The sequence below is a fragment of the Nomascus leucogenys genome, chromosome 13, assembly GCF_006542625.1.
Source record: "Nomascus leucogenys isolate Asia chromosome 13, Asia_NLE_v1, whole genome shotgun sequence".
In the NCBI taxonomy this organism is placed as follows: domain Eukaryota; kingdom Metazoa; phylum Chordata; class Mammalia; order Primates; family Hylobatidae; genus Nomascus; species Nomascus leucogenys.
In genome coordinates this window covers 32,976,466-32,989,278 of record NC_044393.1, presented here as the reverse complement: position 1 = coordinate 32,989,278, position 12,813 = coordinate 32,976,466, and the positions used below count along the sequence as shown (strand labels likewise).

General features: G+C 53.8%; 1 protein-coding gene and 1 long non-coding RNA gene across 2 annotated transcripts; one reads left to right on the top strand and one right to left on the bottom strand.

The window, feature by feature from the left end:
* Window positions 1-580: 580 nt before the first annotated feature.
* SOX12 (SRY-box transcription factor 12) lies at window positions 581-5,331 on the bottom strand. Its single transcript, XM_030826479.1, has one exon. It carries the CDS (start codon window positions 4,920-4,922, stop codon window positions 3,978-3,980), a length of 945 nt encoding a protein of 314 aa, XP_030682339.1. The 5' UTR covers window positions 4,923-5,331; the 3' UTR covers window positions 581-3,977.
* A 263-nt stretch (window positions 5,332-5,594) lies between these two features.
* Window positions 5,595-11,180, top strand: LOC100605918. Its single transcript, XR_001116786.2, has 3 exons — window positions 5,595-5,705; window positions 8,286-8,473; window positions 10,070-11,180. It is a non-coding gene; the product is annotated as an uncharacterized LOC100605918 (long non-coding RNA).
* The last annotated feature ends 1,633 nt before the right edge of the window (window positions 11,181-12,813 follow it).

The window sequence follows — 12,813 nt, the reverse complement described above, 5'->3', positions numbered from 1 at the left end:
CCTTCCAACTGCACAGAACCTTGGTTCTACTCCTCTTAGCCACTAGGTGGCCCCAGAGACCCCATAAGGAGTTGTCTCCCCCACCTTTCAGGTCAGCATCTGAAATGGAAGGAACCAAAATGAGATGGGCCCTCTTCTAGTCCTATTACCGACTCCCAATACGGCCCACAAAGGCGAAGAGGCTTGCCCAAGGTCCCACAGCTCTAGCATTATCTCCGGTCAGGCATTTTACCGTGCACCCCATTCCAGGCTATTCTGTAAAACAAACTCAGATGACGACCTCCCTCCCACCTGCTTTTACCAGGGGACGGACTGGCAGTGAGAATGGCATCAGCAGGGGGCCCTGGAGGGCCTGCGGGCTGAGGCTGGAGTCTCTAATTGACGTGACTGGTGTGCAGACTAGGAAAGTGTGCAGCCCCTAGGTTGGTGCTGATGGCATCGGTGAACAGACTCTTGACATTGGGATATATCCAACAGGCCTAGCTGCAGTTGCTGGGCCACTGACCCAATTCCCTTTGTCCAGTCTATTGAACCCTCTGTTGTAGACTGGATTTCTCTAGAAACAGACAATGAGACTGAGTTTGGGTTGCAAGATGTTTATTAGGAATAAGCACCTGTGAAAAGAAGAGGAAGCAGGTCTGGGCATAGGAAGTCAAACTGTGCTGCAGGCCTGACGAAGCCCTGGCTGGCCTGGGCCTGCTGGGAGTACTGTCTGTCAGTGTCCGTCCCATGTTGGGTTGAAATGACCAGGTGTTTATACCATGCCTCACTCAGACATCAGACACAGGCTGCCCCAGGAAGGGCGTGGTCTCAGGTGAAGTGGCTCTCTGCAGCTGCAGCCACCCTAATGGCACTTCCCATAGCTGGGGAAGTCCTCCCTTGAAGGGAGTTCTGGGGGCAGGTGTCCCTATCTTCCACACCTTCTCAACTCTACCTCCTCTTACAGGGTGTTTTTTTTTTTTTGGCCAGCTTGCTTTCAACCAGAGAGGCTGAGAAGAAGCAGTCACTGTAATTTCCACACTCAGCCCTGGCTCCTACTGGGAAAACAGAGGCTTTGTCCCAGCTTAGGAATACACTGGATCTGACAGATGAAGAATTAGGGGGAGGGGTGTCAGAGGGACAAAGGAGGGAAAAGCCTTGGATCAGCTGTAAAACACCAGTCAGAACCTCAAAGACAAGAATCACTATACTTCTGTTGCTCTTTGGTCATTCAGTTAATCTACTCTGCAGGCCAGTGTGTGCCAGGCACTGGGACCAATCCCACCACTCCAGGCCCTCAGCTGGGGGCCTAACACAATCTGCAGATTCAAACAGGGAGGGAGAGGCAGCACCCTGAAGCCATGCTTCACCAGGAGGCAGAACCAAGCCCTGTCTCTGACCTTGGCTGCTTGCAGGCCCTCCTGTAAGTTGCTTTCCCGTCTGACCCTGTTTCCTCCTCTGACAATGGAGTAACACGATGGGCACCATGTTGAATGCTTCTCACCTCAAACTTCATTTCACCCTGTGAAGCAGCTACTATTATTATCCCCATGTTACACATATGGAAAGAGTTGGGACTTAGTTAATTTGCTCAATCAAGGTCACATGGGTGCTCAGTGGTGGAGCTGGGCTTTGAGTCCATTGTGGCCCAATCTTGCTTCTTAATCCTCATTAAAGGCACAGAAAGGCATGGTCAAGCCAGCCCCCTCGGACCAGACCTGCCTGCATACTTGTTTCATTTGGCCCACAGAGATTTAAAAATATGAGTCAGCTTTCATTTTGAAATTAAGATGATTCAGAAACATCCATCCAGCTTCTCTTGAAAAATCTGGCCACCTGGCCACTATGGACTGCATTCCCACAGGGTCACAACTGGCAGGAGGTAGTCCCCTTGAAGTGGGTCACGACACCAGTGTCCACCCAGAGTCACTCATCTATGTTACCTGCCTGGTCCCTACAGGGATGAGTTTGCTATTCTTCATGAAGGCCAGGGAGTCCTGACATAGAGGCCTAGACAGGCCAGGTGGCTTGCCCTGGGACACCCAGCTCGGGCCCAAATCACACGGACTTGAATCTGGCAAACTGTTTAGGGAGGGTTGAGGAAGAGCACAGACATGCAGAACCACAGGGCAAGGTCGGGGCAAATACACTTTATTCAGTCCTGGCATCAGACTGGCGGAGTCCTGCTGTGGGTGCCAGTGCCCCAGACGGAGGGACCCCACCCCTCAGCTACGAGACTAGTTCTCCAAGACCACAGACAGTGACATCTCTTCACTCACATGACATTTTTTTTCATTGTCTTTTTTTGTTGTTGTTGTTTTTCTTAAAAAAAAAAAAAAAATAGAGAGAAAGAAAGAGCGCAAGAAAGGCCCAGAGCCGGAGCACCAAGCTTAAAGGAGGCAGCTGGTGGCTTTGTCAGCGACGGGAACGCGTGGGGCAGAGACCTGCAGAGACCCTGGGCAGGGGTCCGGAGGACTCTGGGACCGTTTGTTCCTGAGATTTGTGTGTGTGAATGAGAGTGTGTGAGCCACCCGGGAGGGTGAACACACGCCGGTGAGATACAGGTAGTGAGGGCAAGGGGGGTGTGGGTAGGCCGGAGGGGCGGGGCTGGGCAGAGAGATGGCGGCGTGAGAGGGGTCACAGCATCAGGGACAGGGCTCCCGAGGGCACCCTGAACTGGACACAACTTCCTCCTAACAGCAGCGTTCTCCCCATTTCTCACGTGGAAAAACCGAGGTGCAAACGGCCCATCTCTACTCGGAATCCATTCTCAGTCTCACTGGCCAAGTCGATGGTCTCTCCCAAGCCAGATGTTTAAAAGCGAGAGTCTTCCTGCCATCACATCTGCTATCCACGCCTCAGTCCCAAACCCCTAGCACCAAAGTGCCTCAGTTTTTCCCGCTGAATACTGCAGCTTGAGTACTGAGGGTGGACCTGGGTGACAGGAAGGGCCGGTGGGCTTAGGGAGGAGCCCGGGTTGCGGGTGCCCTGAGGTGAGGGGGCACTTCCCAGGAGGGGGTGGGGAAGGAGAAGCAGGGATCCTGTCCCCAAACAGACTGGTAAGGTGTCTTGGTTTTTAGTTTTCTTGGGTGGTCCCTTCCTCTACTGCTGGATTTCCAAAGAAATACCCTACCTCCCAATTCCCAGTTGGGGGAAAAAAGGGACGTACAAATAGGCTGTAGAGGCAGCCACGCGACCGGAGAGGTGGTGCGCGTGGGTGTAGGAGACCCCATACCGGAAAAGGGGCTATGCCACTTGGGAGAGTTTCAGGCCCAAACCAACCCTTCCGAGTGCTCCTCCCATTAAGGCAGCGACGCCCCGTTGGGTGGAGAGGAAACCTAGGGCTCCCGGATCAAAGGATTTCCCGGGATCGCTCTATATTCGCCCCCGCTTTTGCTCGGAGAGGGCGAAGAGTGCGGCTCCACTGGGACCAGCCCCCTCCTCCCCAGAAGCATTAAGCATGCGCATGAAGGGGGTGGACCCCAGCGGAGGGGCGGGCCCTAGCGCTCCGGGGATAAAAGGAGTGCGCCCCTCCCCCCAGGGAAGGGAGGGGCACAGGAGGAGCGTGCGTTGCCACCCAGCCGCAACGCCCCCCTAACCCAGAGAAGGCAGGCTGGGCGAGGGAGGAGGGATTCCGGAGCAAAAGAGGGGGCGGGTCCTCCGGCCACGAGGAGGGGCGTGTGCAAAAGGGGGGAGGGGTGCAGGTCTGTAGGAGAGGACGGGAGGTGTATCGGAGGGGGCTGGCTGCTGGTGGCTGTGCAGGAGGGGGCAACGTGGGGAGGGGCTTGGGTGTCAGGGAAGGGGTGGGGGTTGGGCTGCCTTGGGGTGTGTCTGCGGGGGAGGGGCATGTCTGGATCTGAGGGGGGATGGGCACGTCCAGGAGGGGGGAGGCTGCGCGGGAGATGGGGTGCCAGCCTCGGCCTCCGAGGGGCCCCAATACCTGATTCCTGTATGTAAACAGCTGGTTTGGGGGCGTGCGCGCCCCGCTGACGGTGGGCTCAGTAGGTGAAAACCAGGTCGGCGATGCTAGACGGGCGCCAGTCCCCCGCGATCATCTCGGTAACCTCGGGGGTGCAGTAGTCCGGGAACTCGAAGTGCGACGTGCCCGAGGGAGGCTGCAGGTCCGGGTCGCGATCCAGGGCGCTGCAGTCCAGGCCGGCCGGGCCAGGGGGCAGCCTGGACAGAAAGCCCAGCGACTCCTCCCCCGACGCCACTGTCTCCTCTTCGCCTTCCTCAGCCGTTGCCGCCTCCTCCTCCTCTTCCTCCGGCTCCTCGTCCTCCGACGGTGTCGGGGAGGCGGCGGCGGCGGCCGCCCCCTCGCCCGACGGCCCTTGGGCGCGCTCCGCTTGTCCCCGGGCGGCCCGTCCCGCCGGGACCATCCTCCACAGCTCCCGCCCCGGGGTCTCGACCAGGCGCACTTCCAGCAGCTCCTCGTCGTCTTCTTCATCGTCGTCCTCGGGCGCCGCCGCCCCGCCCCCCAAAGGCCCTCCCGCTGCTCGGCGGCCCCCGCGGCCAGGCAGCTGCGGCCCGGGCTTGAGCCGGCTGCCGCCACCGCTACCACCGGGGGGGCGGGGCCGCGCCTTGGCGGGCGCCCCCTTGCTCTTTTTGCGCGGCCGGTACTTGTAGTCCGGGTAATCCGCCATGTGCTTGAGGCGCAGCCGCTCCGCCTCCCGCACGAACGGGATCTTCTCCGAGTCCTGCAGCAGCTGCCAGCGGCGGCCCAGGCGCTTGGAGATCTCGGCGTTGTGCATGTCGGGCCACTGGTCCATGATCTTCCGCCGTTCGTGCTGCGACCACACCATGAATGCGTTCATCGGCCTCTTGATGTGGCCGCTCGGGGTCTTGCACCAGCCGGGTTCGCGCGCCCCCTCCTCGGCCGGCCCGGGTCCCGGGGGCGGCGGCCCGCCGTCCCGCTTGGCCCTCGCGCCCCGCTGCTGCACCATCGCGCCTGGGCCCGGGGCCGCTAGACGCCGCCGGGGGCCGTCCGCATCCTCCGCGGCAGGGGGTGGGGGAGGAGGCAGCGGCGACGGAGGGGCGGCCCCGCCCCGCGACTCGGCCCGGCCCCCGCGAGCTGGGGAGCGAGGAGCTGGGCGCTCCGGCCCAACGGACGGCGGGGGGAGAAGGTCAGCGCGATCTCAGGCGGGCTCGGCGCGCCCCCGCCGCCTCCGGCAAGTTGCGTCCTGGCACACAACACACATTGTTTTGCGGGGGCCGAGGAATCGCACCCTCCGGGCCCCCGCGGGCTCTTCCTGCAGCCTCCGGCTCCGCCGCGGCCCGCGCGCGCCGCTCTCCGCCCGGCCGCCGACGCCTTTCAGTGTCTTTCTCCCCGCGCGGCCCCGCCGGCGCGCGCGCCACCCCTCCCCCTCGCCGTCTGCGGGCTGCTGCGGCGCGCGCGGGGCCGCCCCGTGTAAACACCGAGGTGCCCGCTTGGGCTGCGGCCGGGCCACGCCTCGCGCTCGGGCGTCGCGTCACCCGTTGCTGGGCAGAGAAGCCGGTATTTGCATCTCCCAATCGCTGGCCGCCGGAGTGGGGCGGGGCTCGGGCTGCGGGGCTGGGCGGTCTTGCGGCTGGGATTGGGGGAGACCGGCGAGATGGGTTTCTTTTCTTAGGTTAGGGGTTGGAGGAAGGGTAGGGGACGCGAGCCTGCTTCCATCTGACGCTGGACGCTTGTCCCTGCTCCGCGTTGCCTTTTAAATTTTAGCTCATTCCGAGACACCTGCCGTCAGGTAGGATTTCCGCCCTTTCCTCTTTCAGGGACGTCTTTTCGGACCATCCCAGAAGAGAATTTGGGGGGACCAAGACTCAGGAAAGCTCCTTCTTAAGGGGACAGACTCAGGTTGTCGTAGATGTTGCCCCCGCCTACTACACACAGGGTCCAACCACATATGGGACCAGCAAATGCTTTTGGACCCAGTGAACAAATACCTTTCTCATATATATGTATATTTAATCTCGTTCGAAGCTCCACAAGAATCCGGAGGGAGAAGGGAATATGATAATATGATGCCCACTTTCCAAATAGAAAGCACCGAGGACACGCAGACTAGGATTCGATTCCTAGGCTCGCGGTCCCAGCTGTCTCTCCCCTGCTCAGCACCAAGGGCCGCGGGGCACCTCGCCTGCCAGCCAAAGGTGCTGAGCTGGGCGGACTTCCCGCTTTTCACAAACCGCAGGCGACATTCGGGGATGCGTGGGTGCGCCATTCCCAGGTCCTACCCCACCCCGTAGCCTGCGCGGTGCCCGACTTGGGCGCGTCGCCCCACCCAAGCCTGGAGAAGCGTGCAGGGGCATGGGGCGGAGCCAGTCCTGGGGGCGTGGCCGGGTGGCCGGCACGAGGCGCGTGGCGGGGAGGGGCCGCGCGCTCCCGGCTCACCACGTGTGAGCCAGTTCGGGCACCACCGGGCGTGTGCCGCCCCTGGGGGAGGTCACCTTCACGGCGTCGTGAGCATGGGCGATGGGAGGGGGCGCTGAGGCCTCGCCCTTGGGAAGCAGGAGCTGGGAGGTGCCCGGATTAGGGTCTTTAAGGTGGCATTCCGCTGGGGCGTAGCGGGCATGGTTTCAGGCTAGGAGAATGCGCCTCTGGCGGTACAGCTCACCCACTTCTGGATGAGCGAAGGCCAAGAACCGAGCTTGAGGGTGTGGGGCGGGGAGGAAGGACTGAGGTGCGGCGCGGGGGGCGGGGTGATGCTCTGGATGGCGGGGCGCGGGGTGGGGGTGGTTGGGAGAAAGTAATTGGAGCATCCCTGGAGGGAGGGGGCGACTCTTAAAGGCACAGGGCACTTGGAAAGAGGAGGCCCTGCTCCCGCCCAAGCGGTCCCTCCTCCTTTCAGAAGCTGAGATCTGGAAAACCCTACATGTAAAACCTTTACGTCTGCAGCCTGAGCAGTCTACCCGATGGAGTCACACTTCCTGAGTTTACATTCCCAGTCCCTCCTTTTCCTTATCCTGAAAAAAGGGATAATTCAGTTTCTCCCTCACATGGTTGTTCTACAGATTAAATGAGATAATGCATGTAAACACATCCTGATACCTAGTGAATGTTCAATAAAACTTATGATAGACGGGACGCGGTGGCTCACACCTGTAATCCCAGCACTTTGGGAAGCCAAGGCGGGCGGATCATTTGCGGTCCGCCTGGCCAATATGGTGAAACTTTGTCTCTACTAAAAGTACAAAATAATGAGCCAGGCTTGGTGATGCGTACCTGTAATCCCAGCTACTCAGGAGACTGAGGTATGAGAATCGTTTGAACCCAGGAGGGGGATGTTGCAGTGAGCCGCTGCACTCCAGCCTGCGTGACAGTGAGACCCTGTCTAAAAGAAACCCAAAAGTTTTGAGAAACTAGATTTCCCAATAGTTAGGCAGGTCACCAGCAACCCAGAGACATCACCATAATGAGAAAAAAAATGGGCAGGGTGGGGACAGCTCTAATATTTCAGAAAAGGTATCAAAGTAATGATCGTAGGACAAATAAAAGCTGTCTTGGAATTATCAACACCTTAACACTTTTCCCATAAATAAAATATTTATTTTATTTTAGATGGTGTATGATGGGCACCACCATCTTTTCAATGCTTATGGCCTCTCAAAGATCTGTCTCTGACCCTGTAGCTGCTGCTGCTATTATTATTCCAATGTATTTGAATAGTTCCTAACCTTACTCACTGCCAAACTGATTTGGACAAGGATTTCACTCTTTATTCTCAGCAGTGAAAATGCTACATTCATTATTCACCCCTGCCTCCTTTCCTTCTTCCATCCATGCATGCATCCATTAATAAACATTTGACCCTGCGCAGTGGTTCACGCCTGTAATCTCAGCACTTTGGGAAGCTGAGGCAGGCAGATCACTTAAGGCCGGAGTTCAAGACCAGCCTGGGCAACATGGTGAAACCCCGTCTCTACAAAAAAAATACAAAAATTAGCTGGGCAGGGTGGTGCCTGCCTGTAGTCCTAGCTACTTGGGAGGCTGAGGCAGGAGGATTGCTTGAGCTGGAAAGATGGAAGTTGTAATGATTGTACCTCTGCACTCCAGCCTGGGAGACAGAGACTTTATCTAAAAAAAAAAAAGATAAATAAATAAATACATAAACATTATTAATACTTACCATTCCTTAGGCCCTCTGACAGACTGTGGGGAGCTAGAGATGGTTAAAGTCTGGCTGAATCTAGGCCCTGGAAGAACCTTGGACTGCCTTCCCCAGTGTAGACACCAGGACTTATTAATGACAGAGAAGATGGTGTGGGAAGTTCAGCCGAGAAGATAATGTCTTCACTTTTGTTTTTTTCATTTTCTTCCTCAACAGACATTTATGCAGTGTGTGATTCTTTCTAAAACAACTCCCTGGAAGAGAGGACATTTAATTCAACAATTTATTGGCCACCTACTGTGTGCCAGGCAGTGAACTTGGAACTGGGGCTACTGGGTTACAGCAGTGACCAAGACAGAGGTCCCTGTTCTTAAGGAGCAGGTGACGGCAACAGAAAAGAGCAGGTAAACAAATAAGATAATTTCAGATAGTTGTGACTGCTATAAAGAAAATAAAACTGGGTTGGGTGTGGTGGTTCACGCCTGTAATCCCTGCACTTTGGGACACCAAGGCGGGAGAATCGCTTGAGCCCAGGAGTTTGAGACCAGCCTGGGTAACATAGAGAAATCCCACCTCCCCAAAAATTCAAAAATTAGCCGGGCATGGTGGCAAGCACCTGTCATCTCAGCTTCTGGGGAGGCTGAGGTGGGAAAACGCTTAAGCCAGAGATTTTGAGGCTGTAGTGAACTATGATGGTGTCACTGCACCTCAGACTGGGTGATGGAAAGAAGGGAGGGAGAGGCTGGGCAAGGTGGCTCACGTCTGAAATCCCAGCGCTTTGAGAGGCTGAGGTGGGCAGATGCTTGAGCCTAGAAGTTCAAGACCAGCCTGGGCAACATGGCAAAAGCCTGTCTCTACAAAAAATACAAAACTTAGCCAGGTATGATGACCCATGCCTTTAGTCCTAGCTACTTGGGAGGCTGAGGCAGGAAGATCGTTTGAGCCTGGGAAGTTGAGGCTGCAGGGAGCTGTGATCGTACCACTGCACCCCAACCTGTGGGACAGAGTGAGACCCTGTCTCAAATAATGAAAAGAAAACAAGATAATGAGAGAGTGAATGACTGGGACAGGAGATGATAGAGATGGGGGAGAGTTTAGATCTCATGATGATGAAGAACCATCCATGTAAAACATTCCAGGCAGAGGAAACAGCAAGTGCAAGGGACTGGAGATGGGAAAGAGACTGGGACGAGGTATTGAGAGGGCATGGACAGGCGCCAAGACCAGAGACGGGGGAGTGTACATGAGGAATACGATGCGTTTATGTTGAGCTGGAGCTGAAGGGCAATACAGTAGTTGGTCCTCAGAAGCCAAGTTATGGAGTTCCCTGGGTTGTGGGGAGCCAGGGACAGTTTTTTTGTTGCAGGATGACATGATCAGAGGTGCACTTCAGGAGGATTAAGGAGTTTCATGTGTTGTAGTTGGATTGGAGGAGGGAAATTTGGTGGGGGAGAGATCAGCCGGAAATTTTCTTGTGTTTCAAAAACATGTTCACAAATTTTTTTTTTTTTTTCTTTTTGAGATGGAGTCTCGCTCTGTCGCCCAGGCTGGAGTGCAGTGGTGCGATCTCGGCTCACTGCAAGCTCCGCCTCCCGGGTTCACGCCATTCTCCTGCCTCAGCCTCCCAAGTAGCTGGGACTACAGGCGCCTGCCACCACGCCCTGCTAATTTTTGTTGTATTTTTTTAGTAGAGACAGAGTTTCACTGTGTTAGCCAGGATGGTCTTGATCTCCTGACCTCATGATCCGCCCCCCTCAGCCTCCCAAAGTGCTGGGATTACAGGCGTGAGCCACCGCGCCCGACCCTTCACAAATTCTTTAATGTTCCTTCCTTCAAAAGGAAGAGCCTAATTCCTCCTCCCCTCCCCAGTTAAGTGTGAACTTGCCTCTAACTAATAGAATATGGCAGAAGTGATGGTTTGTGATATCTAAGATTGGACATAAAAGGCTCTATGTTTTCCTCCTGGCTGTCTTATTTTGTATCATTTATTCTGGGAGAAGTCAGCTGTCATGCGAGGGCACTCAAGCAGCCCTATGGAAAGCTCTATGTGGTGAGAAACTGAAGCCTCCTGCCAACACCAACAAGGAACTGAGACCTACTTCCAACAGCCATCTGAGTGATCCATCCTGGAATCAGATCCTTCAGCCCCAGTCAAGTCTTCAGATGACTGCAGCCCTGGCCAGCATCTCAACTGCAACCTCGTGAATGACCCTGAGCCAGAACCATGCAACTAAACTCTGCCTGGATTCATGACCCACAGAAACTGTGAGATGGTAGCTGTTTGCTTTGTTAAGCCTCTAAGTCTGGAAATAATGTATTAAGCAGTAGTAGACAATGAACACAAGATTATTATTCAGCTGTTGAATTGGAAGAGGAGGGGAAGAAAAAGTTTTCAGATCACAAAATATTCATTGTGTAAAACTTCAAAAATTCTGAAATTTAAGGAAAAAATACCATTTGTTGGGAATTTGTTGGGATTCATTGTCCCAGTGCCAAGAGACACCCACTCTTTTTTTTCTTTTTCTTTTTTTTTTTTTTTTTTTTTGAGACAGAGTCCTGCTGTGTTGCCCAGGCTAAAGAGCAGTGGCACGATCTCAGCTCACCACAATCTCTGCCTCCCGGGTTCAAGTGATTCTCCTCCCTCAGCCTCCCAAGTAGCTGGGACTACAGGTGTGCATCACCATGCCTGGCTAATTTTTGTATTTTTAGTAGAGACGGGTTTCACTGTGTTGGCCAGGCTGATCTCAAACTCTTGACCCCATGATCTGCCTGCCTCAGCCTCCCAAAATGCCAGGATTGCAGGCATGAGCCACTGTGCCCGGCCGAGACACTCACTCTTAACATTTTGGTATATTTTTTCTCTCTGCATTTTTTATCCAGCTGACTTTATTTTGTCTCCTGAAATCTTCATTTTTAAATTATAGCTTCAACATTTAAGAAAATGTGTCTACAAAGTCTTCGCAAGCATAGATTTTTCCCACAGTTAGTATACTTAAAATTTATTTGTCAAGCAATTTTGAAGGGCTTTCACTGTGAAAAACTTAATATTAGGGCTTATTGATATTCTCTTTAAGTAGAAGTATGTTTTTTATTATTGCAAAAGTAATATATATATATTTTGTGTGTGTTTGTGTGTTTGTGTGTGTGTGTGTTTGTGTGTGTGTGTGGAGTCTTGCTCTGTCACCAGGCTGGAGTGCAGTGGCGTGATCTCAGCTCACTGCAACTTCCTCCTCCCAGGTTCAAGCGATTCTCCTGCCTCAGCCTCCTGAGTAGCTGAAACTACAGGTGCGTGCCACCACTCCTGGCTAATTTTTGTATTTTTAGTAGAGACGGAGTTTCGCCATGGTGGTCAGGCTGGGCTCGAATTCCTGACCTCAAGTGATCCACCTGCCTCGGCCTCCCAAAGTTTTGGGATTACAGGCATGAGCCACTGCGCCCGGCCTTATACTGAATTATATAAGGTGAAAAGTGAATGTCTCCTGTAATCTAAAAAAATGGCATTATAATGAGTAAATTTTAAATTTTAATGTAATTTTCCAGTATTTTTTTTTTTGAGACGGGACGGAGTCACTCTGTCGCCCAGGCTGGAGTGCAGTGGCGCGATCCTGGCTCACTGCAACCTCTGCCTCCCACGTTCAAGCGATTCTTCTGCCTCAGTAGCTGGGACTACAGCCGCCCACCACCGCGCCCGGCTAATTTTTGTATTTTTAATAGAGACAGGGTTTCGCCATATTGACCAGGCTGGTCCGGAACTCCAGACCTTGTGATCTGCCCGCCTTGGCCTCCTAAAGTGCTGGGATTACAAGTGTGAGCCACCATGCCTGGCCTTTTTTTTTTTTTCGACAGGGTCTCTCCCTGTCACCCAGGCTGGGGTGCAGTGGCGCGATCACAGCTTACTGCAGCCTCAACCTCTTGGGCTCAAGTGATCTTCCCACCTCAGTGTCCCAGGTAGCTGGGACTACAGAGGCGTGCCACCACACTGGGCTAATTTTTTGTATTTTTTATAGAGACTGAGTTTTGCTACGTTGTCCGAGCTGGTCTCAAATTCCTGGGCTTAAGCGATCTGCCCACCTTGGCCTCCCAAAGTGCTGGGATTACAGGCATGAGCCACTTCACCTGGCCATCCAGAAATTTAAATGCTTACAAACAAATGCACACATAGTTTTTTTACACAAGTGGAATGTTACTATATGTAATTTCTAGTAACCTGCTTTTTTCACATCTCTTTTCTCTTTCCATGTAGTGCGTAGGTTCTTGTCCAGGTCTGCCGAGCATATTGTAACTCATTTAATCAGTTCTTTTTTTTTTTTTTTTTTTTTTTTTTTTTTGAGGCGGAGTTTCGCTCTTTTTGCCCGGGCTGGAGTGTAATGGCGTAATCTCGGATCACTGCAACCTCTGCCTCCTGGGTTCAAATGACTCTGCTGCCTCAGCCTCCCAAGTAGCTGGAATTACAGGCATGCATCACCACGCCTGGCTAATTTTGTATTCTTATTAGAGACAGGGTTTTACGGTGTTGGTCAGGCTGGTCTCGAACTCCTGACCTCAGGTGATGTGCCCACCTCGTCCCCCCAAAGTGAATCAGTTCCTTCTTGAAAGACATTTTGATTGTTTTACCCCTTTTTGCTATTATAAACGATATGGCAGTGAACACCTTTGTATGTATGTTTCTGGCCACTTGTTTGTTTATTTATTTATTTATTTATTTAGAGATGGAGTCTCACTCTGTCCCCAGGCTGGAGTGCAG

What these genes read in the sequence shown, in the direction of transcription:
- SOX12 (XM_030826479.1), bottom strand. Translation starts at nt 4,922, where the DNA reads ATGGTGCAGCAGCGGGGCGCGAGGGCCAAGCGGGACGGCGGGCCGCCG.